The 26,330-nt window shown below is 47.0% G+C and overlaps 1 protein-coding gene across 1 annotated transcript in view; it reads left to right on the top strand.

Moving 5' to 3' along the window:
* The window catches only part of msh3 (mutS homolog 3 (E. coli)), a 459,900-nt gene that overhangs the window by 386,133 nt on the left and 47,437 nt on the right, over nucleotides 1-26,330 (top strand). The window contains exon 22 of the mRNA XM_085989589.1: nucleotides 13,716-13,842. Coding sequence (XP_085845715.1) covers nucleotides 13,716-13,842 — 127 coding nt within the window. The remainder of the gene's footprint in view (nucleotides 1-13,715; nucleotides 13,843-26,330) is intronic.

Here is a 26,330-nt window from a genome sequence, read left to right as displayed (position 1 = left end):
AAAAAAGCCTCGGCACCGCCGGGCACCCCCAGCTATATATAAAAGTTTAGTTCTGTCTGTCTGTCCCGGGCATCACTCAAAAGGTATAGAGCGTACCTACACATACGTTATATCAGAAGAAAGCTTATGATTAGGGAGTCTACTAGGCGTCTTACTTTTTGGTCAGACAAAAATTGTTCGGACAGTAGCCAAAATACGGGAAAAAATCCGCTCATTAGCGTTGAGTGACGTGATGGGTTGACCAATCCTACAGTTCAGTGACCTGATGGTTGACCAATCGGTGCGTCGCAAGGGGCGTTTCATTGGCGTTTGTGGCGGGGGCCTAATCCTTCAAACTGCCGTTACTGAGGTGAGTGGCGGCCATTACAGACCGGCCAGCCTGAAGCTTAAAAAATTTATCTCTCTCTCTCTCTCCTCCCACTCACTCACTCTTTTTCTCTCTCTCTCTCTCCTCTTCCTCTCTTCTTCCCTCTCTCTCTCTCTCTCCTTCCCTCTCTCTGTCTCTCTCACTTCCCCCTCTCTTGCCCGTGACGTGCGGGACCGGGAGAAACCGGGGCTTTCACACGAGCCGTCCCCGACCGATATCGGACGCAGGAGTCCGGAGCGAAAGGCGTTCCACTGCCGCCCGGCCAACCGGGTCCAAAGCCCGCCACGTTAACCATGAGGAACCCGGGCTCGCTTCGGAGCGTATGGGCACCCGGACTTCAGTGCCGGATATGCTCCGTGGTGAGTCGGAGGGAGGGAGAGAGAGCGGGGACGGAGGGGCAGGAGAGAGAGGGGCGGGGAGAGAGAGGGGCGGGGAGAGACGGGGACAGGGAGAGAGGGGGCGGAGAGAGAGAGAGGGCGAGGGATCTTCCCGCCGACCTCACAAAATGGCGGCCGCCCTTCTTCACCCGCAGTCGCTCTCTCTCTCCCCCCATCTCTCTCTCTCTCTCATCTCTCTCTCTCTCCTCCCCCCCCCCCCCAGTCTGTCTCTTTTCCCCCCAGTCTCTCTCTTTCCCCCACCCCCCCCCCGTCTCTCTCTTCTTCCCCCCCCCCCCCCCGTCTCTCCTCCCCCCCAGTTCTCTCTCTCGATCCCCCGGCCCCTCTGTCTTTCTCTCTCTCCTTCCCACACAGACAGACAGACAGACAAACTCATTATATGTGTATATATATAAAAATTATTTCTACTTTTTTCATAACAACATGCCCTCAAAAAACCCTTGCACCGTCGGGCACTCCAGCTGGTAAAGGTATAACAGAGAAGGAAGAGGACCTACCAACCAGCTGATCACCTACCTCCCTTTTTGAGTGCTGCCTGTGGGCCTGTTAGGTGGAGTCGTCTCGCTGCTCCGCTTCCACAGTGCTGGCTAAGCCTGAGAGTGGGAAACAGAACAGGACAGAAACACCCCTCACCTCCCACTTGCCTGAACTCTCGCACTTACCAAACTCTCCGTACACTCAACGCCGTCCGCACTCGCGCTGCCGCACTCGGCCTGCACCTTTTTATACCGGGATTCTACTTCCGGTTTAAACTCCCCAACAGTTTAATTTACTCAAATAAATTAAACTTACTTCAGAAAGTTAAATTCCCCCTTCACTTAAACTCACTAAATAAACGAATAACTTTTCTCGCACTTACCAAACTCTCCGTACACTCAACGCCATCCGCACTCCACCATTAGCGGCCGTGCCTTCAGCTGCCAAGGCCCTAAGCTCTGGAACTCCCTCCCCTAAACCTCTGGCTCTCTACCTCTTTTCCCTCCTTTGAAACACTCCTTAAAACCTACCTCTTTGACCAAGTTTTTGGTCATCTGCCCTAATATCTCCTTGTGTGGCTCTGTCAAATTTTGTTTGACAACGCTCCTGTGAAGTGCCTTGGGACATTTTACTACACTAAAGGTGCTATATAAATACAAGTTGTTGGTTTTAGTTTATGATTTGTACACCAGAATGCTTTCCACAATGAAGCATTATATTGAACCATAAGGCAAAGTTAATCCTCAAATACCTGGTTAAAATGTAATATTCTCTGTAGTTTAGTATAGCCAGCTTAAATTTCTGAAATTTCGCTTTGCTGTTTCGGAACAAAACAAATCTGGAATCAGAATCCATAATATAAGTGGACTAGACTTCAGCAAGTTCAGTTTTGATGTGGCATCAAGTTTGCTGTTTAATACCAGAATAGCTGAGTCAGAGCAAGGTTCTGTTTCCTTAATTAAACTGCATTTCATATGAAAATGTTAACTTTGTATTCCTTAGGAAATCTAGTGGTCGTCTATAATTAGATTTTTTGTAAATATTTTAATTTTATTTGTGGCAAATATTTATATAGTATTTGTGAAAATAAGTTGGACCCTTGGCCCCACTCCCATGTCCTTTAATCTCTTTAGGGAAGAATCCAGAAGACAGAACAAGTGACAGCAACCCTGGTTTTCTCCCAGGGTCTTAAGGTTGCCTGGCCAATGAGCTTTAAGTGTTTCCCTCCCACACACTGCTGTTCACTGATGGAAATCTTCATTGCAAGATATCAGGCAGCATGTTTTATTGCACAATCTCAGATTAAATGATATAAAGTGCAACCTTAAGATGACACCATCGAGAGTGTGTTGGTGAAAATGTTGACGGCTTCACCCTCACCGCTCATAGATCCTGATACATGTTGTAATTTCAGGTCTATGTAGATGTTTGCTATACTGTAATGCTCTTAAATGCAACTACATTCAAATTGAAGAATGATTTTCTATTTAAATTATTTTAAAGTTTCACTTATAATATCCAGAGCTGTGACACAGCAATGGTGTGAAAATGACCCATAAACAAAAGAATGATTAATACAGTAGCTGCAAGTACATTACCAAGTAAATGCTCACCCATTTTAAGCTGTAGCACGAGCTACATTTCTTTATAGCTGGACAGCAGTAATCTATGCAGCTAAGGAAATCAAGAAAGAACTTGCATTTATACCATGCCTTTCATGACCTCCGGACATCTCAAAGGGAAAGCTGAGTATGCCTTTAAGTAGCACTCGGAGAATTCTTTGCAATGACTTGTTTACTCCCATCAGCTGGTCACTGTTGGGAGAGGACGTTAGTTCAAGTGCTAGCCACCAAAATACCGTGCAGCCTCTTTAATGAGTGCTAGCAGGCTATTTAATTGTCACTCAGTCCCTTAACAATCCTCTGGGCCGCCATTCCTAGCGCACGCTTCAACTCCTTTACCAAGATGGCGTCTTGCGCTAAACACGGTCTAATCCGGCATTGCAGCTCAAGACCCCATCATGGCCACCTCGGAGGCTCTTTAGTGCCTAAAGTATACAGGGAATATCGCCCCACAAATGCTGCAAAAAGGGTCTATGGAAAGAAACTTGCAGGGAATATCAAGATTAACACAAGAAGTTTAACAATTATATTAGAAGAAAAAGAGTCATTGAGGGTAATCTTAACCCCTTAAAAACCCATTTGCAAGGGACAATTTTACTCCAAGGGGTAATATTACAAATAAAAATAAGGAAGTGGCAGACTTGTGTACCATCTACAAGATGCACTGCAGCAACTTGCACTGTGTAAGGTCCAAAGCAGATGGATGGAGTGAAGATGCAGATCAGCCATGATTTCATTGAATGGTGGAACAGGGGCTGAAGGGCCTACTCCTGTTCTATGTTCCTATTAGCATTTCAGCTCAGTTTACTGTAGTTAATTTATTTCTCATCTCTTTGAAGTTTGCCTTGCAATTAAATTTAAAATCTTAGTTTGTGAATCTTCTCCCTCTCAAATCTAACACCAAATTCAATCATGGTCACTATGGGCAAGATGTTCCCTTACCATTAGATTGCTAACTAATCCTGTTTTTTTTTATTCGTTTGAGATCTGGGCATCACTGGCAAAGCCAACATTTATTGCCCATTCCTAGTTGCCCTTGAGAAGGTGGTGGTGAGCCGCCATCTTGAACCGCTCAGTCTGTGTGGTGATGGTACTCCCACAGTGCTGTTAGGTAGGGAGTGCCAGGATTTTGACCCTGCGACGATCAAGGTTCGGCGATATACTTCTAAGTCAGGATGGTGTGTGACTTGGAGCGGAACTTGGAGGTGGTGCTGTTCCCATGCGCCTGCTGCCCTTGTTTTGGAAGTTACTGCCGAAGAAGCCTTGGCAAGTTGCTGCAGTGCATCTTGTAGATGGTACACACTGCAGCCATGGTACGCCGGTGGTAGAGGGAGTGAATGTTTAAGGTGGTGGATGGGGTGCCAATCAAGCGGGCTGCTTTGTCCTGGATGGTGTCGAGCTTTCTTGAGTGTTGTTGGAGCTGCACTCATCCAGGCAAGTGGAGAGTATTCCATCACACTCCTTACTTGTGCCTTGTAGATGGTGGAAAGGCTTTGGGGAGTCAGGAGGTGAGACACTCGCTGCAGAATACCTAGCTTCTGACCTGCTCTTGTTGCCACAGTATTTATGTGGCTGGTCCAGTTAAGTTTCTGGTTAATGGTGACCCCCCAGGATGTTGATAGTGGGGGATTCGGCGATGGTAATGCCATTGAATGTCATGGGGAGGTGGTTAGACTCGCGCTTGTTGGAGATAGTCATTGCCTGGCACTTCTGTGGCGCTAATGTTACCTGCCACTTATCAGCCCAAGCTTGAACGTCATCCAGGTCTTGTTGCATGCGGGCATGGACTGCTTCATTATCTGTGGAGTTGTGAATGGCGCTGAACACTGTGCAGTCATCAGCGAACATCCCCATTTCTGACCTTATGTTGGAGGGAAGGTCATTGATGAAGCAGCTGAAGATGGTTGGGCCTAGGACACTGCCCTGAGGAACTCCTGCAGCGATGTCCTGGGGCTGTGATGATTGACCTTCAACCACCACAACCATCTTCCTTTGTGCTAGGTAGGGCTCAGTTTTACTAGGGCTCCTTGATGCCACACTTGGTCAAATGCTGCCTTGATGTCAAGGGCAGTCACTCTCAACTCACTGTATTGATTTGTATGTGGGTTCAATGACGACACATTCATGAAAGAGCTTGTCTTTTTATCTAAAGTATGTTCAACTCAGTTAACAGCATTACAGGAGACACCATGTTAGAGATCCATCTAAAACGAAACTAAAACTAAACTCTCTCACATGCCCTCTGCTGGTAAGGCATAAATAATCAAACCGGCAAATATGCTGAATTAACAACAGAAAATGCTGGAAAAACTCAGCAGGTCAGGCAACATCCGTGGAGAGAAATTTGAGTTGACGTTTCGGGTTGGACCCTTCTTCAAAACTGGAAAGAAAAGAAACTAGATCGGAGGCAGGGCTGCGATCGGACAAAAGAATAAAAGAAACAAAAGAAGTAAAAGAGATTAGAAGCTAGACGAGATAGTAATAGGCTGGGATTAGGTGTAAAGTGTACTGGCAGGGCAAAAGATAGCTGCCAGGTGTGAGAGAGAAACAAAAGGAAAGGGGGGGGGGGGGAAAGGAGTGGAACAATTACAAGAGAAAATGAAATGGGGGCCGAGCTTATGATCTGAAATTGTTGAACTCGATATTGAGTCCGGAAGGCTGCAGACTGCCTAATCGGAAGATGAGGTGCTGTTCCTCGAGTTTACGTTGAGCTTCCGTGGAACAATACAAGAGGCCAAGGACGGTGAGGTCCGAGTGGGAATGGAGCGGTGAATTAAAATGACAGGCGACCGGAAGCTCGGGGTCACCCTTACGGACTGAACGGAGGTGTTCCGCAAAGCGGTCACCCAATCTGCGTTTGGTCTCCCCAATGTAGAGGAGACCACATCGTGAGCAGCGAATACAGTATACTAGATTGCGAGAAGTACAAGTAAATCGCTGTTTCACCTGGAAAGGGGTGTTTGGGGCCCTGGACAGTGGGAAGGGGGGAGGTATAGGGGCAGGTGTTACATCTCCTCCGCTTGCACGGGAAGGTGCCAGGCGAAGAGGAAGGGCTGTTTGGGGTGATAGAGGAGTGGACTAGGGTGTCTCGGAGGGAGCGGTCCCTGCGGAATGCTGAAAGGGGAGGGGAGGGGAAGATACGTTTGGTGGTGGGATCACTTTGGAGGTAGCCTCCACATTCAACGGATCATCCTCCGGCATTTCCGCTACCTCCAAAGTGATCCCACCACCAAACGTATCTTCCCCTCCCCTCCCCTTTCAGCATTCCGCAGGGACCGCTCCCTCCGAGACACCCTAGTCCACTCCTCTATCACCCCAAACAGCCCTTCCTCTTCGCCTGGCACCTTCCCGTGCAAGCGGAGGAGATGTAACACCTGCCCCTATACCTCCCCCCTTCCCACTGTCCAGGGCCCCAAACACCCCTTCCAGGTGAAACAGCGATTTACTTGTACTTCTCGCAATCTAGTATACTGTATTCGCTGCTCACGATGTGGTCTCCTCTACATTGGGGAGACCAAACGCAGATTGGGTGACCGCTTTGCGGAACACCTCCGTTCAGTCCGTAAGGGTGACCCCGAGCTTCCGGTCGCCTGTCATTTTAATTCACCGCTCCATTCCCACTCGGACCTCACCGTCCTTGGCCTCTTGTATTGTTCCACGGAAGCTCAACGTAAACTCGAGGAACAGCACCTCATCTTCCGATTAGGCAGTCTGCAGCCTTCCGGACTCAATATCGAGTTCAACAATTTCAGATCATAAGCTCGGCCCCCATTTCATTTTCTCTTGTAATTGTTCCACTCCTTTTCCCCCCCCCCCCCTTTCCTTTTGTTTCTCTCTCACACCTGGCAGCTATCTTTTGCCCTGCCAGTACACTTTACACCTAATCCTAGCCTATTACCATCTCGTCTAGCTTCTAATCTCTTTTACTTCTTTTGTTTCTTTTGTCCGATCGCAGCCCTGCCTCCGATCTAGTTTCTTTTCTTTCCAGTTTTGAAGAAGGGTCCAACCCGAAACGTCAACTCAAATTTCTCTCCACGGATGTTGCCTGACCTGCTGAGTTTTTCCAGCATTTTCTGTTGTTATTTCGGATTTCCAACATCTGCAGTATTTTGCTATCAGGCAAATATGCTGGTAAGGCATCATAATCAAACAGGCAAATACCATCACTATTTGCTGATATCATTACATCTCCCTTTCTTAAAACAGAAGTATTTTACTTTTATCTAACAACATGTTTTCTTTGTATTACTCTGCATTTTAACTGTAACACTTAATGAACTTACATTATCATTATCAAGGTTTTTTAACCTTGTTTTGTGTGTTCGCATGAAATATGTAAATACACTAAAACTTGAAGAGAGAATAAGATAACATTATTTCCTTCTATAACAAGAGTCCTTAAACTTGCTCAATGAGTCTCTCAGGAGGCTTCACGTGTCTTGAGGATTTTCTGATTGATTGTCTTTGAATCTGAGTTGTTGCCTCATGATGATGATTTCTCAGCTGTGTGATCAGGTTGTTCAACAGTATCAGTCTTTTGACCTGCTGTGTGATCAGGTTGTTCAACAGTATCAGTCTTTTGACCTGCTGTGGCTGGTCCCATGAGAAGATCCTGACGATTTCTTCTCAGAACAGCACCCTCATCTGTCTGAATGGTGTATGATCTTGGTTGAACTTCACTCAGGACAGTTCCCTTCTGAGTCCATATGTTTGTTTTGTCTTTGAACCTTACTTGGTCACCAGTGTGGAGTTCAGGTAGGTTTTGTGTTCCTCTGTCATAGTAGTACTTTTGCTTTTCTTTCTGTTCTTTGAACTTCCTCACTTTCTCCCCCTTTTGTTTTCAGGAGGTTCTCCGGGATGGGTAGGTTTGACCTTAGCAGACGTCCCATAAGGAGTTGGGCTGGTGACATACCACACTCGAGCGGCGTTGTGCGGTATACAAGCATGCTCTGGTAGAAGTCAGTTCCACTGTCTTTTGCCTTGTACATCAGTCTTTTCACAGTCTGTACCGATTTTTCCACTAGTCCATTGGACTGTGGAAAGTGAGGACTTGACGTTGTGTGGACAAAGTCCCACTCTTTGGCAAAGTGTCGGAAACTTGCATTGTAAAACTGGGGTCCGTTGTCTGTGAAGACCTCGCTTGCCACGCCATGTCTGGAGAATATGGCTTTCATACATGTTATCACAGCATCTGCAGTGGTGGTGTACAGTCTACAAACCTCTGGATACAGGGAGTAATAGTCTGTGACTACAAGATAGTCCTTCCCTTGACATACGAATAGGTCAGCGCCTACCTTCTGGTAAGGTCTGTCTGGCGCTGGGTGTAGCTTTAGTGGTTCTACCGGATTGCTTGCTCGATATTGCAGGCATATTGTGCAGTTTGACACCTCATTTGTCACATCTTGGTTGATTCGTGGCCAGTACATCACCTCTCGTGCTCTTTTCTTACACTTTTCGATTCCCAGGTGTCCTCCATGGATCCTTTTTAGCATCTCTTTTCTCAGACTCTTTGGGATAACTATTTTACTTCCTTTGTCGATGATGTCTTCGACCACTGATAGTTCCGCCCTGCAGTTCCAGTACTCTGCCATGTCAGGTGAGCAGTCTTGCTTCATGTTGGGCCATCCATCCAAGATGCTTTTTCTCAGTCGTCTCATTGTTTCATCTTTGTTTGTCTCAGTCTTTATGAGCTCCATTTTTGCATCTGCTATGGGCAGTGCACTTGTGATCATGTCCACGTAGGCGTTCACTTTTTCATCCATTTTGGTGTTTGCGGGCTCTCTTGGGTCAACAGCTCTGGACAACGTGTCTGCTGTATACATCAGCTTACCCGGTGTGTACGCAACATTCAGTGTATAGCGTTGCAGCCTGATCATCATTCTTTGTATTCTAAGCGGACAGCTATTTAGTGGCTTTTGGAACAATGCAATCAAGGGCTTATGGTCAGTCTCTACACTGATTGCTTGTCCTGACACAAACTGGTGAAATCTTTCACAGGCGTATGTGATGCTGAGCAGCTCCTTTTCTATTTGAGCATATCGCGTCTCCGCGTCTGTCATTGAGCGCGATGCATATGCAATAGGTTGCCAGTAGTCATATTTTTGCAGAAGAACGGCACCGAGCCCACTCTGTGATGCATCTGATGATATCTTGATGGGTCTCGCTGGGTCATAAAACCTCAGAACTGGTTCCTCTGTGAGCAGTTTCTTTAGATCACTCCATGACTTCTCATGCTCATGATTCCATTCCCATTCTATGTCCTTTTCAGTTAGTCGTCTCAGTGGCACCATCTTTTCTGAGAGGTTGGATATGAATTTACCCATGTAGTTGATCATTCCATTAAACCTCTGCACGTCCTTTTTGCATTGTGGCTTTGGCATATTCTCAATGGCGGACACCTTTCTGGGATCTGGTCTGATGCCCTCACTGCTAAGGATATCTCCCACGAATGTCAGTTCTGTCACCCCGAGCTGGCATTTCTCTCTATTCAGCTTCAGGTTTGTTTTCCTTGTTGCTTCCAGCACTTTTTTCAGTCTCTCGTCATGCTCAGTTCTCGTGGTTCCCCATACTATGATGTCATCCATTGATGTATCAACTCCCTCCAGGTGCTCATAGATCATTTGGATAGTTTTGTGATACACTTCAGGAGCTGAGGCAATGCCAAATGGTAACCTTAGGAATCTGTATCTGCCAAATGGACTGTTGAACGTGCACAGTCTTGAACTTGCCTCGTCCAGTTTCATCTGCCAAAATCCTGATGATGCATCTAACTTGCTGAAATACTTTGCATTTGCAAACTGTGACATGATTTCCTCACGTGTAGGAAGCTTGAAGTGCTCTCTCTTTATTGCTCTGTTTAGATCTCTTGGATCCAGGCAAATTCTGAGCTTTCCATTCTTTTTGTCCACAACGACGAGGGAACTCACCCACTCAGTTGGCTCATCTATCTTCTGAATCACGTTCAGGCTTTCCATCCTGTCCAACTCTGCCTTCAGTTGCTTTTGAAGAGCAAACGGAACTTTTCTGCATGGATGTATGACCGTTGGCATACTTTTATCTACTCTGATCGTGTGTTCTCCTGAAAGGCAGCCTAGACCCTGAAATAGGTCGTTGTACTCTTTCATGAGTTCATCATAGACTGTCTCTCCTTCGCTTTCCACAACGAGGACTCTCTTTACCAGGTTCAGTCTCTCACAGGCTATTAAACCTAGTATGGCTTGCACATCCTTTGGCACCACGATTAATGCTAGCGTGTGCTCTCTGTCCTTGTGTGTCACTTTGACAATGCATTTTTCTTTCACTGGTATATCAGTACCTGAGTATCCTGTCACTTTCACTTTGATGCCATGTATCTTTGGTCTGGGTCTAATTTTCTTAAAATCAGTCTCTGATATCACATTAACTTGTGCTCCAGTATCCAATTTAAATGGAATGTGTATGTCATTCACTTTTAGTGTCAACATCCAGTCTCTTTTTTCTTTTTTGTTTTCAGGCACAACATCCACATTGAACTCCTCTATCTCGCTTTCATCTACTGTATGGACCTTGCTTTGTTGTGCTTGGTTCTTACAGCAACGGGCATAATGGTTGTTTTTGTTGCAACTATTGCATGTTTTACCATATGCTGGACACTCTTTTGGTGGATGCTGTGTACCGCATCGACTACATGACTTTCGATTGCCCCTTTCATTTTTGTTCGCTGGCCACGCCTCTTTTTTCACATTGGCGCTCTTTTTGTTAAACGGTTTGTGTCCGTTCTTTCTCACTGCATCCACGTTGCAGCTACTGTCACAGAACAGCTCTTTTGCCTGCGACTTCACAGTCTCTGTAGCCCTACACAGTGCTATGGCTTTTCCCAGGTCTAGATTTTGCTCTCTTAGCAGTCTTTCCCTTAGACCATTATCTGGAATACCACACACCAGTCTGTCTTTTATCAGCGAGTCTGTCAGTCCCCCAAATTCACATGTTTTGCTTCGGTTTCTCAGTTCAGTCACATACTGATCAATAGTCTCACCCGTTTTCTGTACACATGTGAAAAATCTGTGCCTCTCAAACGTCACGTTACGTTTAGGTATGCAGTAGGCCTCAAACTGTTCCATTATTTTATCCAGCTTCATTTTGTCTCCATCAGCAGCGAATGTGAAGTTATTATACACCTCCAGCGCTTCATCTCCCACGACATGTAAGAACACTGACGTTTTCATTTTATCATTTTTCTCGTCAGCTCCAATTGCCGCTAAATACAACTCTAAACGTTGTTTGAACCTCCTCCAATTTTCAGCCACATTACCTGTCAACTGAAGCTTCGCCGGTGGGTGTAATCCTACCATTTTTTCACTTCGTTAGCTATTCTCCAATGGTAAGTAACGATGTTCTCTTTTGGCTTGCTAATATGTGGAGAGCTGTTTTAACTTCAGATTTTTCCTCTTCATCTCTTTCAATCACTTCTGACACCATGTATTGATTTGTATGTGGGTTCAATGACGACACATTCATGAAAGAGCTTGTCTTTTTATCTAAAGTATGTTCAACTCAGTTAACAGCATTACAGGTGACACCATCTTAGAGATCCATCTAAAACAAAACTAAAACTAAACTCTCTCTCTCACATGCCCTCTGCTGGTAAGGCATAAATAATCAAACAGGCAAATATGCTGGTAAGGCATCATAATCAAACAGGCAAATACCATCACTATTTGCTGATATCATTACACTCACCTCTGGAATTCAGCTCCTTTGTCCATGTTTGGATCAAGGCTGTAATGAGGTCGGGGGCCGAGAGGTCTTGGCGGAACCCAAACTGGGCATCAGTGAGCAGGTTATTGGTGAGTAAGTGCCGCTTGATAGCACTGTCGATGACACCTTCCATCACTTTGCTGATGATTGAGAGTAGACTGATGGAGCGGTAATTGGCCGGGTTGGATTTGTCCTGCTTTTTGTGGACACGACATACCTGGGCAGTTTTCCACATTGTCGGATAGATGCCAGTGTTGTAGCTGTACTGGAACAGCTTGGCTAGAGGCGCGGATAGTTCTGGAGCATAAGTCTTCAGCATGATAGCCGGGATGTTGTCGGGGCCCATAGCCTTTACTGTATCCAGTGCGCTCAGCCGTTTCTTGATATCACGTGGAGTGAATCGAATTGGCTGAAGACTGGCTCCTGTGATGGTGGGGACCTCGGGAGTAGGCTGATATGGATCATCCACTCTGCACTTCTGGCTGAAGTTGGTTGCAAACGCTTCAGCCTTGTCTTTTGCACTCACGTGCTGGGCTCCACCATCATTGAGGATGGGGATATTCATGGAGCCTCCTACTCCCGTTAGTTGTTTAATGGTCCACCACCATTCACAACTGGATGTGGCAGGACTGCAGAGCTTTGATCTGCTCCTTTGATTGTGGGATCGCTTAGCTCTGTCTATAGCATGCTGGTTCCGATTTTTAGCATGCATGTAGTCCTGTGTTGCAGCTTCCCCAGGTTGGCACCTCATTTTTAGGTACGCTTGGTGCTGCTCCTGGCATGCTCTTCTACACTCCTTATTGAACCAGGGTTGGTTCCCTGGCTTGGTGGTAATGGTAGAGTGAGGGATATGCTGGGCCATGAGGTTACAGATTGTGGTGGAACACAATCCTTCTGCTGCTGATGGCCCACAGCGCCTCATGGATGCCCAGCTTTGAGCTGCTACATCTGTTCCGAATCTATCCCATTTAGCACAGTGGTAATGCCACACAACACGATGGAGGGTGTCCTCAGTGTGAAGACGGGACTTTGTCTCCACATGACTGTGCGGTGGTCACTGCTGCCAATGCTGTCATGGACTGATGCATCTGCGACAGGTAGATTGGTTCATTACTCATCATTAAATCTTGTATTGCCTGTTCCCTTGTTGGTTCTAAGATATATTGGGGGTGAAATGTGACTTCGGCGGTAGTGCAAAACGGACAACAGCGAATTGGCAGCTCGTTTTCCATCTCGCCCAATTTTATTAAAAGAAAATGGACATCCAATTTGCTATTGCCAAAGTTGAATTTCAACCCCATTGCTTCAGGACACTTTCGCGAATACATTCCAGAAAATTGTTGTCTTCGCTACTTGAGCTTTTTTGCTTATTCAAATGAGCGCATTGCTGGGATTTGGGGAGAGGTTATCAGTGAGTTACAACAGTGAACAGAAGCCTCGCCCCACCTCACTTCCGCTAGCACCAATGACGTTGCGTAATTTGCAGGCCATATTATTTAACCTGCATAAAAAAGCCTTTGAATAGAATGTTTATGACCTTATGTGTGATATCTCGCACTTGTATTAGCACTTTTTAAAGCTATATATATTTTATTTTATTTTATTACTGGCCACAGTTTCCAAAATAATGACTAACCACCCTAGAGCTTCTGGATATCTTCATGAAGATGATAAGTTGTTGCTTTCATGAATTGAAAGTGTCGCTCTGGTTCTGCCCCCCCCCCCCCCCCTTCTCCACAGGTGATAAAGCATTATTAACTGGCAATTACTGTGATCACTGTTATCGTATCACTGTTAATGAGTTTCTATTGAATTTTCCTCTCCGCTATTTTAATGGCAGTACAGTATTAACCACAGGCTTATATTTTGCTAACACTGAGAGCTGGTCACTACTTTTGTTGTAGTAGTCATGATGAATTTATGTGCATTCAGTAGGACAGGGATTCCTATTTCACTTTGCTGATGGTGGACATTAGCGTTTTTGAATTTGTTATACTTCTTAGGGATTGTTGAGCTCTCCTATTATTTCTAATGGGATTGTATGTTGATGAATTGTGGAGTTCAGTGGTGCTGATTGTTCAGATATATTGTAATAATGTATTATAATTTTACTTTCAGGTGAAATCGCTGACACTGTTTGTTACCCACTACCCCCCGGTGTGTGAACTGGAGAAACCCTACCCGCAGAATATCAGGAATTATCACATGGACTTCCTGCTGAATGAGGAAGATGATGAACAAAATGGTATGAATGAAGGATAGAGAATGGGTATCAGAACAAGTTTAACTTTATTAATTGTGGTAGGCTGGTTAAGGAAAGCCCATATATGCAGAATTGTAAACACATTGGAAGTGAATTCCCCTTTCTTATTTTTTCCGGCTTTTGGTTTATTACAGATTGAAAATCTAGGACCATGAACAACAACTTGCATTTATATAGCATCTTTAATGTAGTAAAATGTCCCACGGCACTTCACAGGAGCATTATCGTACAAAATTTGACTCAGAGCCACATATATAAGGATGTATTAGGACAGGTGAGGTCAAAGAGCTAGGTTTTAAGGAGCGACTTAAAGGAGGAGAGAGAAGCGGAGAGGTTTAGGGAGGAAATTCCAGAGCCTAGGGTCCAGACAGCTGAAGGCACGGCCAATGGTGGAGTGATTAAAATCAGTCAATGTACTACATATTCCACTGAGTATTAGGAAAATTACTCTTAGAGTTACTCCGGGGAGACCATGAAATGTTTAGAGTTGATAAGTGTTATAATTGTGACATGAAATAAGAATATTACAATTTATCGTGATATCATGAATTCACCTTGGGTGCAGGAACGGGAGGGCAAATTATTATTTAAATGGCAATAGATTGGGAGAGGGGGAAGTACAGAGAGACCTGGGTGTTCTTGTACACCAGTCACTGAAGGCGAGCATGCAGGTGCAACAGGCGGTCAAGAAGGCAAACGGTATGCTGGCCTTCATAGCAAAAGGGTTAGAATACAGGAACAGGGATACCTTGCTGCAGCTGTACAGGGCACTGGTGAGACCACACCTCGAGTACTGTGTACAGTTTTGGTCGCCTCATCTGAGGAAGGATGTTCTTGCCATGGAGGGGGTGCAGCGGCGATTCACCAGGCTGATACCAGGAATGGCGGGAATGACCTATGAGGAGAGACTATGTAGTTTAGGGATGTACACACTGGAGTTTAGAAGATTGAGAGGGGACCTCATAGAAGTGTATAAAATTCTGACAGGTCTAGACAGACTGGATGCAGAAGGAATGTTTCCCTTGGCGGGTGAGAACAGAACTAGAGGACATAATTTAAGGATAAGGGCTAAACCATTTAGGACAGAGATGAGGGGGAATTTCTTCACTCAGAGAGTGGTGAACCTGTGGAACTCATTGCCACAGAGGGCAGTGTACGCCAGCTCATTAAATATATTTAAGAGGGAATTAGATATATTTCTACGGGCAAAAGGGGTTAAGGGTTACGGAGAGAAGGCGGGGACGGGATACTGAATTAAAGGATCAGCCATGATCTCATTAAATGGCGGAGCAGGCACGAAGGGCCGAATGGCCTACTCCTGCTCCTATCTTCTATGTATCTATGTATAACTTGTCAATGAGATGGTGATATTTGTGTAGAATTAGCTTACTGGTGGGGTGACATTTTTCATGATAAGATGAAGATCTAATCCACTAATCTACCACTGTACTGACTAATTTGTCAATTTCCTCTGTTGCTGATCAATGCTTATCAGGAGTTCCTGCACCAATCTCTTCTCCAATTAAATCTTGGGGTCAGTGGTAGTTGCAGATTAGTCACTTACCGTTGCAGACACTTCCTGCGCATTAGTGCCTGAAAAAGTTGCTTAAACCTTCCTGCAGCGCAGAAAGTATGTAGAACGTACGTGATTTTTGCTTTGGCACAGACTTTTCTACCTGTTGGTTAATATTTTTGACTAGCATAGTATCCAGTAAAGAACGATGAATTATGGGGGTGAATTCCCTCGCCATTAGCAACACCAGAATGGCGTAGAAATTTGTTTCCAATGAGGAAGCTCATGTAGAAACCATTTCTAGGCACTTAACAACAACAACAACTACTTGTATTTATATAGCGCCTTTAACGTAGTAAAACATCCCAAGGCACTTCACAGGAGTATTATACTACAAACAATTTGACACCGAGCCACATAAGGAGAAATTAGGGCAGGTGACCAAAAGCTTGATCAAAGAGGTAGGTTTTAAGGAATGTCTTAAAGGAGGAAAGAGAGGTAGCGAGGCGGAGAGGTTTAGGCAGGGAATTCCAGAGCTTAGGGTCCAGTCAACAAAAGGCACGGCCACCGAAGGTTGAGCGATTATAATCAGGGATGCTCAAGAGGGAAGAATTAGAGGAGTGCAGATATCTCGGTGGGGGGCAGCGGAGGGCGGGGGATTGTGGGGCTGGAGGAGATTAGAGATAGGGAGGGGTGAGGCCATGGAGGGGTTTGAAAACAAGGATGAGAATTTTGAAATCGAGGCGTTGCTTAACCGGGAGCCAATGTAGGTCAGGGAGCACAGGGGTGATGGGTGAACGGGACTTGGTGCGAATTAGGACACGGGCAGCCAAGTTTTGGATGACCTCAAGTTTACGTAGGGTAAAATGTGGGAGGCCAGCCAGGAGTGCATTGGAATAGTCAAGTCTAGAGGTAACAAAGGCATGGATGAGGGTTTCAGCAGCAGATGAGCTGAGGCAGGGGTGGAGACGGGCGATGTTAGGGAGGTGGAAATAGGCGGTCTTAGTTATGCCACAGATTTGTGGTCGGAAATATGACACCAAGGTTGCGAACAGTATGGTTCAGCCTCAGACAGATGTTAGGGGAGAGGGATGGAGTCAGTGGCTAGGGAACGGAGTTTGTGGCTTCGGTCTTCCCAATATTTAATTGGAGAAAATTTCTGCTCATCCAGAACTGGATGTTGGACAAGCAGTCTGACAATTTAGAGACCATGGAGGGGTCGAGAGAAGAGGTAGTGAGGTAGAGCTGGGTGTCATCAGCATATATGTGGAAACTGATGGTGTGTTTTCAGATGATGTCGTCAAGGGGCAACATGTAGATGAGAAATAGGAGGGAGCCAAGGATAGATCCTAGGCGACACCAGAGGTAGCGATGCGGGAGCAGGAAGAGAAGCCGTTGCAGGTGATTCTCTGGCTACGATTAGATGGATAAGAATGGAATCAGGCGGGTGCAGTCCCACCCAGCTAGACGATGGTGGGGAGGCGTTGGAGAAGGATGGAATGGTCAACCGTGTCAAAGGCTGCAGACAAGTCGAGAAGGATGTGGAGAGATAGTTTACCTTTGTCATAGTCACAAAGGAAGTCATTTGTGACTTTGATTAAAGCTGTTTCGGTACTGTGGCGGGGCAGAAACCTGGCTGGAGGGATTCAAACATGGAGTTGCGGGAAAGATGGGCACGGATTTGGGAGGCGACAACACGTTCAAGGACTTTTGGAGAGGAAAGAGAGGTTGGAGATGGGGCAGTTGTTTGAAATGACAGGGGTCAAGGGTGGGTTTTTTGAGGAGAGGGGTAATGACGGCAGTTTTGAGGGAGAGAGGGACAGTACCTGAGGAGAGAGAATCGTTAACTATGTCAGTTAACATGGGCGAAGAAAAGGAAGTTGGGTGGTCAGCAGTTTAGTGGGAATAGGGTCGAGGGAGCAGGAAGTGGGTCTCCTGGACAAGATGAGCGGAGAGGTCATGAGGGGAGATTGGAGAGAAACTGAAGAAAGATGCGAGTTCAGGGCTAGAACAGGGGGGAACCTTAGAGGAAGTTTGGCCTGGTGGGCTAGGGGAAGGAAGGGAAGTGGCAGAGGCAGCTGAACGGATGGTCTCAATCTTAGAGACAAAAGTCCATGAGCTCCTCACACTTGTTGGAGGTGAGTGTGGAGGAGACCGAGGAGAGGGGTTTAAGAAGACAGTTAGCAGTGGAGAATAGAAGCTGGGGTTTATCTTTGCATTCCAGAATGATTCTGGAATAGTGAACAATTTTTGCAGGCGACAGCAGGACCCGATAATGCTTTGTGGTCCAGCCAGATCTGACGGTGAATGACTAAACCAGTAGTTAGCCAGATCCGTTTAGGTCTGCATCCCTTGGACTTAAGGGAGCGAAGATGAAGGCCATACCAGGGGGAACGGCCAGGGTGAGAGAGAGTAATTGTTTTAATAGGGACTAGGGCATCAAAGGTGGAGGTGAGGGTGTGGTTGAGCAAATCAGTAGCTGCAGAAATGTCGCTGCAGAAATGTCATGGAGGGCCAAAGGTTGGACAGTTGGAATTTCTTAAGTACAGTTGTAAGAGAATTGGGAGAGAGATTTTTCCAGGGGTAGACACATAAGGAAGTAGGGTTGGTAGGGTGGAAGGGGGAATGTGGGTGGAGAGCGATGTAATATCTCCAAATTTGCAGACGACACAAAGCTGGGTGGGTGTGTGTGCTGTGAGGAGGATGCCGAGAAACTCCAGTATGATTTGGACAGGTTGGGTGATTGGGCAGAAGCATGGCAGATGCAATATAACGTGGATAAATGTGAGGTTATTCACTTTGGTGGCAAAAACAGGAAGGCAGATTATTATCTGAATGGCAATAGATTGGGAGAAGGGGAAGTGCAATGAGACCTGGGTGTCCTTGTGCACCAGTCGCTGAAGGTAAGCATGCAGGTGCAGCAGGCGGTTAAGAAGGCAAATGGTATGTTGGCCTTCGTAGCGAGAGGGTTTGAGTACAGGAACAAGGATGTCTTGCTGCAGTTGTACAGGGCCTTGGTGAGACTGCACCTTGAGTATTGTGTGCAGTTTTGGTCGCCTTATCTGAGGAAGGATGTTCTTGCCCTGGAAGGAGTTCAGCGAAGATTCACCAGGCTGATACCTGAGATGGCAGGAATGACGTATGAGGAGAGATTGGGACGATTGGGCTTGTACTCGCTGGAGTTTAGAAGAATGAGAGGGGATCTTATTGAAACTTATAAAATTCTGACAGGACTGGACAGACTAGATGCAGGAAGGATGTTCCCGATAGTGGGGGAGTCCAGAACCAGGGGTCACAGTCTAAGGATAAGGGGTAGGCCATTTAGGACAGAGATGAGGAGGAATTTCTTCAGCCAGAGAGTGGTGAACCTGTGGAATTCTCTACCACAGAAGGCAGTAGAGGCCAATTCATTAAATATACTCAAGAAGGAGTTGGATATATTTCTTGAGGCTAAAGGGATCAAGGGGTATGGGGAGAAAGCAGGGACCGGGTACTGAAATTGGATGATCAGCCATGATCACATTGAATGGCGGAGAAGGCTCGAGGGGCCGAATGGCCTACTCCTGCTCCTATCTTCTATGTTTCTATGATACGAGGAAGTGGTCCGAGATGTCATTATCTGTGATTTGACCGATGGGAGTAGCGAGGCCACGAGAGATGGCAAGGTCGTGGGGGTGGCCGTTAATATGGTTTGGGGAGTTTACATGGAGGGAGAGATTAAGGGAAGATAGGAAGCTAGTGAACTCAGGAGAGAGAGCATGATGCATTTGATGGAGGTTGAAATCAATGAGGATGAGAAGTCGTTCGGTGCAGAAGCTGGGGGAGTAAAGTAGTGAAGATATCTCGGTAATAAAAATTTTATGGTACTTGGGTGGGCGGTAGAGAACGAGAATTTTAAATGAGAGGGGTGGAATAAGATGAGATGTTCAAAGATGGAGAAAGTGCCGGAGGAGTGGGGGGACGGACCAAGGTGTGATTTGCTGATGAGAACCACACCACCACCACGGCAGTCTGAGCGGGGCAAGTGGTGGAAAGTATAGCCAGGCGGGGAGGCTTCATTTAAGGGTAAGGTGTCATCACCCATCAACCAAGTTTCCGTCAGGGCCATGATGTCAATGCAATCATCCACGATAAGCTCATGGATGGCAAGGGCCTTGTTCACAGGTGAACGGACATTCTGGAGGGACATGCGTAGAGGGTTGGTGATGGCTGGCCCACTGCCAGTGTCCACAGGGTCAGCACTGGGGGGGATGAGTTCGATGGGGAGGAGATTGGCAAGATTAGACCCCCGTGAGCACACTGGGCGGGAAGGTCGACGAGAGAGTAGGATGGGACAGTTGGGGTTGCTGCTCATAAGGCGGCAGCGACGAGTGCCTCGATGGGCCTTTCGTAGGATGCCAAGAGAGGCACAGAGGGGAAGCTGTGGGCTTATCTAAGAGGAAGTCAAGCCTAGGACGGCGGCAGGAGAGTAGGAAGGTCAAAGAGTAATGAAGGATTGTGGTAGGGTTTTGGGAGGGCAGAGTATCCGAGAGAGGAGAGATGAAAGGAGGCATGATGACAGGAGAGAGCGGTCAGGGAGGGTTAGAGAGAAAAGAAAAAGGGGGAGAAAAAGTAGAAAAGTATTGAATGACTTGGGTCCAGAGCGGCAGCCAGTGGACACCTCAAAAGCTCAGGTTACATAGGCCTGGTTAAATGTAGTAATTAATGGGATACCTATTTCCTGGAAGCAGGGAAGTAGGTTAAAAATGTTTCCCCAAGTTTATTTGTGCTACTGAAGCTGTTCCACGATGCAATCCTTGACTTATTGTGTACTTGTGATGTTTACATGTTTTAGATATGTGCTAACTGCTCAGCAGGAGCTGAAAAACAATGATTTAAAAATGTTTAATAAGTCCTTCAAAACAAACACATGCAAAAGAGATGACCAAGCAGAAGATTTGGAATTAATTATCTGATTGTTATATTAATGGTACCTGTGTGCTTCTGTTAATTTCAAACATTAATCCAGAGTTTAGGGGGGGGCGATTTTCCCCGGATACTTTGGTGCCAAAGTACCTCCGAGGTGGCCAAGATAGGGTCTTAAGCGCAAGACACCATCTTGGTAGAGGAGTTGAAGCACGTGCTAGGAAAAGTCACCCGGAGGATCATTAAGGGGATGATTGACAATTAAATTGCCTGCTAGTGCTCATTAAAGAGGCTGCACAGCATTTGGATGGGTAACGCTTCATTTAACGACCTCTCCAGTTGAACAGGAGTAAACAAGTCGTTGCTGAGGAATTTGTGCGCTACTTACAGCCATGCTCTGCTTTCACTATTTACTTGCTGCTGGAGATCGACTGACTACACCGCATTTGAAGAGGACTTTTGAGACACATCGGGAGACTTTCTGGGGCATTTTGTCAAGAGTTCACCAACACTCTTATCAACATTTTTCCTGGAAATTCTCTCGGGACCTCACCTAAAAAGAGTAGGTGCTGTCCTACTCCACCTTATTGGACACCTTATAGGCGTCACCAGGAGAAAGGGAGTACTTGCTCATGGGCATCTTGCTAGGGGACACCCTTGACCTGCATGAGGAATGGGAGGAGGAGATGAGGCGAGGCAGAGCAGCACCAGCTGCTGCAGCAGAGGGGGACAGGAAAGCGAGGAAGCCTCTTAGCAGGAGGCCCTATCTTTTTTTATTCGCTTATGGGATGTGGGCGTCGCTGACAAGGCCAGCATTTATTGCCCATCCCTAGTTGCCCTTGAGAAGGTGGTGGTGAGCCGCCTTCTTGAACCGCTGCAGTCTGTGTGGTGAAGGCACTCCCACAGTGCTGTTAGGTAAGAAGTTCCAGGATTTTGACCCAGCGACGATATACTTCTAAGTCAGGATGGTGTGGCCATGTGAGCCCCTCATTTAAATTCTGATGTGTTCAGGAACAGGAAGGGATTCCATTCCCTCAATGTGCAGCTCGTCTGTGACCACTGGCAGCACATCATGAAGTGAATGCCTGCTATCCAGGGAGCTGCCACGATGCATTTATAATGAGAGACAGTCATCCGTCTCACAGATCTTTGAGCCCCAACGCAATGTGCATGGCTGGCTACTAGATGACATGATGCTATGGCTCATGACTTCCCTGAGAAACCCCCAAACACCAACTGAGCACTCAAACAATGAGAGCCACTCAGCCACCAGGAATATCATTGAGCAGACCATTGGGGCCCTGAAGCAGAGGTTCAGGTGCCTTGACCGGTCAGGAGGTGTCCTGCAGTACTCGGCTGAGAAGGTAACCAGATTCATGGTGATTTGCTGCGTGCTCCACAATCTGGTGATCACAGGAGACCAGCCATTACCACCAGCAATTCTGCCAGAGGGTCAAGCTGAGGAGCCACAAGAGGAAAAGGAGGGAGAGCACCAGAGGCTTCCAGGTAGATGGCCCGCATCTGGGAGGGATGCTCGCCACCATCTTATTGATGTGCGCTTTTGAGACGTGCTCCACCATCAGACTCTGAAGCATTGTTGCCACATGATCGATTCCAAGTCGTGGAAGATACATGAGACAGTCCATCATCTGCACTCAATCCTTTCAACCCCTTCCACATGAAGATCAGAATAAAGAATCACTCTTTATCTACATCAAAAATGTACAATGTAAACATGATGCAACCAACAGCATTTACAAATATTGAACTATTCACCTTGGTGCTTACCCTTCGTGACTATCAGTGCTCTTGCATAATCTAGCGCTTCTTCTTATGTTCTTATGAAGTGCAACCCCAGTGGCACCAGCAGGCAAGGTGGATGGCTGCTGAGCTTCTGAAGAGGGCATGTCAGATGTCCCCCTCGAGAGGCTGTGGGCTGTGATGGCCCCGCCTCTGACTGCACCATCTCGGCATAAGCTTCAGCAGTCTGGGCTGACAGACCACAGCAAGGGCAATGGTGCAGTGGTGGCAGGGGAGGGGAGCAGCAATGCTGGCATCCAGAGAGAGGCCAGTAGGTTCCTGCTCCATGATTCCCACGCCACTAACTCGGGGCATCTGTTCGGCCCACCCAGTAATCTATTGGAGGGCAGATCACTGGCCATTGGAGACACTGCAAGCACCTTTCAACCGAGGAACCCAGAGCCACCATGGCAGCTGCCTGAGCTTCCATTGCAGCAGTTTGCCTTTCCATGCAAGCTGCTATGACTGCATTGGAAGCTGCGACCTTAGTCATCAGACGCTGTGTGATGGCGGGTTCCACAGGCCACTGGCTGAAATTGACCATCCTCTCCACGCTGGAGAGGATGGGTTCCAGACTCTGCATCAAGCCACGAACCAAGGTGGAGGCAGACTTCTCCATCCCCCTAGCCATGACCGTAAGCTTTCAGGCAGACTCTCCATTGCACCAAGCATTTGGTTTGTCGCACCTGTAGTGTATGTGCTTTAAGTCAGAACTACTTTTTACAGCTCCTGTATACTGTATAGTACCGGCAGTAACCACACCGGTATATAAAGCTGTGCGCATGCCTCTGTACTCCAGTCTAGAGATTGCCCTCCTCCAGTAAAGACCTGTTATTTGTTTATGTACAGCATCCGTGTAATTATTTATCCACTGAACCACGGATCTAACAGTGGCGACGAGTGTTGATGCGAATCTACCTGCAACATTAAACAAAAAAAATAGTCGAGTCCAGGAACACGGGCGTCGACCGCGAGCAGCCACCCAGCAGTCAGGCAGAGATCCTACTTCACTGGGGAGGCTGTGGAGAGCCGGGCTTGGTTCCCCAGCCACAACGAGCAGTAAGAGACCGACAGGTCCAGAGCAGACCCTTCCCGAGCAGCAGCGGCTGGAGCCAACCGACGGCAGAGAGAGAGAGCCGGGCAGCGTCGACGGGGTAAGAAAAAGGGTGAAGAGAGCAGGGCGCAGCCGGGGGTTGATCACCGAGTGGCGTCGAGGAAAAATACTGCAAAACCGGAGAGAGAGAGGGTAAGAAACAGCCGGGTTCTAGACTGAGCGGCGTCGACAAATATCAAGAGAAGAACGCGCAGAGCACAGCCAGGGATCACGGGCTGATCAGGGTCCGCGGGGCGAAGCAAGGGGAGACGCCATTGAGAAGCAGGGAGAACGCGGGAGACGCCATTGAGCCGCGGAGAAGAAGGAAGAGCGCGGGAGGCGCCATTTTGCGAAGCCGCAGCGGAGAAGACGGGCGAGCGCGGGAAGGAAGGAAAGCGCGGGAGATGCCATTTTGTGCCAGCGGAGAAGAAGGGGAAGCGCGGGAGACGCCATTGGTGATAGTTAACGCACAACCAAGGATGCCGAAGAGTGGCAGTATCTCTACGTTCGACAATGAAGTCGAAGATTGGGTGACATGTGGAACGTATTGAGGTGTACTGCAGGGCGAATGAAGTGCCAGATGCTAATAAAGCACTGGTTCTGTTAAATTCCATGGGTGCAAAAACTTATGGGTTACTGCGAAATCTAATAACCCCAGAGAAGCCGGTAAACAAGAATTTTGAAAGCATAGTAGAAATCCTACAGGACCACTTAAACCCCACACCGCTGCTGATAGCAGAACGATTTAAGTTCCATAAAAGGAACCAACACAAAGACGAAAGCAATGCTGAGTACCTAACGGAACTGCGCAAGCTATCGAAATACTGCCAGTTTGGCGCGGGACTAGCAGACACGTTAAGGGACAAGTTTGTGTGTGGGCTACAAAGTGAAGGAACCCAGAAACGGCTTCTATCAGAAAAGGACCTTACGCTGGACAAAGCTTTCAGTATGGCAGTATCACACGAAGCAGCCGCAAGGGGCGCTGCAGAGATACAACAGAGACCGCAAGAATATGGCACCAACGAAATGACCTATGGAACAGGGAAGTGCTATCGCTGCGGCAGAACAACACATGACCAGAAAGATTGTTGGTTCAAGGACCAAGTGTGCAGACAGTGTGGGAAAGCAGGACACATAGCAAGAGTCTGCAGGTCTGGGAAGAAAACCAACAGTAAGAAATCTCCACAGGAGAAGTACAAAAAGGTACACCAGGTGATGGACAGTGGTTCAGACGAACAGAAAAGTGACACAGACTCCGGAAGCAAGGAGCTGGGTTGTCTGAAACTACATAATGTAACCGAAATGGAGGATCACCAGACTATCTGGGTTACACTCAAGATAGACGGAGTCCAAGTGGAAATGGAATTGGACACAGGGTCAGCTCTAACAGTCATAAATCAAAGAGACTACAAGCGGCTATTTTCACACATACCCTTGAAAGCTACAGAGATTGTCTTGAAGACGTATACGGGGCAAAAAGTCTACCCCAAAGGAAAAATAAGGGTGAAAGTGACATATAAAGGTCAGGAAATACCTAAAATGGATATATATGTATTGCCAAATGGAGAACCACCACTGCTAGGACGTGAATGGATCCGGAAGATACATTTAGATTGGCATTCCATACAGGCACTGAAGGTGGAGGCCAAAAAAGATGACGACGTCATACCTGGACGACTGTCAAAAATGCTAACTGACGCAAAAGAAGTGTTCCAGGAGGGACTAGGAACACTAAAAGGAATAACAGCAACAATTAAAATAGAGGATAATGCAAGCCCAAAGTTTCTGAAGGCCAGACCAGTGCCTTATGCGATCAGACCAGCGGTTGAAGCAGAGCTGGAAGGGTTGGAACGTTCAGGAGTACTGTCCAAAGTGGACTGGAGCAAGTGGGCTACACCCATCGTTCCTGTAATGAAGAGGTCGTTCAGTAATACGCCTGGGGAACCAAAGAAGGTCCGCATCTGTGGGGATTTTAAGGTGACAGTGAACCCAGTCCTTCACACGGTGCAATATCCGCTTCCACGAATTGAGGATATTTTCGCCTCGCTATCTGGTGGTAAACGCTTCACCAAAATTGATCTAGCCCAGGCGTACTTGCAAATGGAGGTAGAAGAAGCTTCGAAACATTACCTTATGATCAACACCCATAAAGGTCTCTATCAATACAACCGGCTGGTGTTTGGAGTAGCCTCGGCTCCGGCTATCTGGCAAAGGGCGATGGATCAGGTCCTGCAAGGGATTCCAGGGACCCAGTGTTATTTGGACGACATCTTGGTCACGGGCGAAAATAACGGTGATCACCTCGCTAACTTTGAGAAGGTGCTCGCCAGATTAAAGGAATATGGGCTACGAGCTAATCGCCACAAGTGCGAGTTTTTCCAGAAACAGATCTCTTATTGCGGCCACGTCATCGATGAAGAGGGGTTACATAAGTCCCCTGACAAGATAGAGGCAGTAGTCAAGGCTCCAGCACCGGAAAATGTGTCACAACTGAGGTCGTTCCTCAGGCTGGTAAACTATTACCACAAGTTCTTACCAAATTTGTCTACGGTATTACACCCGCTGAACACCCTACTGCAAACAGGGGTACCATGGAAGTGGGATGACGAACGTAGACGAGCTTTCCAGAAGTGTAAAGAATTGATCACATCAAAAGAGGTGTTGGCCCATTTCAGCCCAGCACTACCAATTCGTTTGGCATGTGATGCATCACCCTACGGCACTGGAGCGGTGCTGTCGCACAAATTCCCAGACGGTTTGGAGAGGCCAGTAGCCTTTGCGTCTCGGTCACTAACCTCAGCCGAGCGCAACTACGCCCAGATTGACAGGGAGGCCCTCAGTCTAGTATGGGGAGTAAAAAAATTCAACCACTATCTGCATGGACAGAAGTTCACCTTGCTGACTGACCACCAACCACTTGTCTCCATCTTTAATCCTAAGAAGGGTGTGCCAGTAATGACTGCACAGCGGTTACAAAGATGGTCCCTGTTTCTAGGGGCGAATCAATATGAAATAGAATATAAAGGCACGAGACAGCATGGGAACGCTGATGGGCTATCGCGCCTGCCACTGCCTACTGTGGAGGAAGCACCAGCAGTGGACCCTATCGAGATATTTTATTCGTCGATAATTGAACGATTGCCAGTAACAAACGCGGAT

Source organism: Somniosus microcephalus, chromosome 1 (genome assembly GCF_052327205.1).
Source record: "Somniosus microcephalus isolate GS21.2 chromosome 1, FLI_Smic_1.0, whole genome shotgun sequence".
NCBI classification, from domain to species: Eukaryota; Metazoa; Chordata; class Chondrichthyes; order Squaliformes; family Somniosidae; genus Somniosus; species Somniosus microcephalus.
This window is presented reverse-complemented; position numbering and strand designations above follow the sequence as displayed.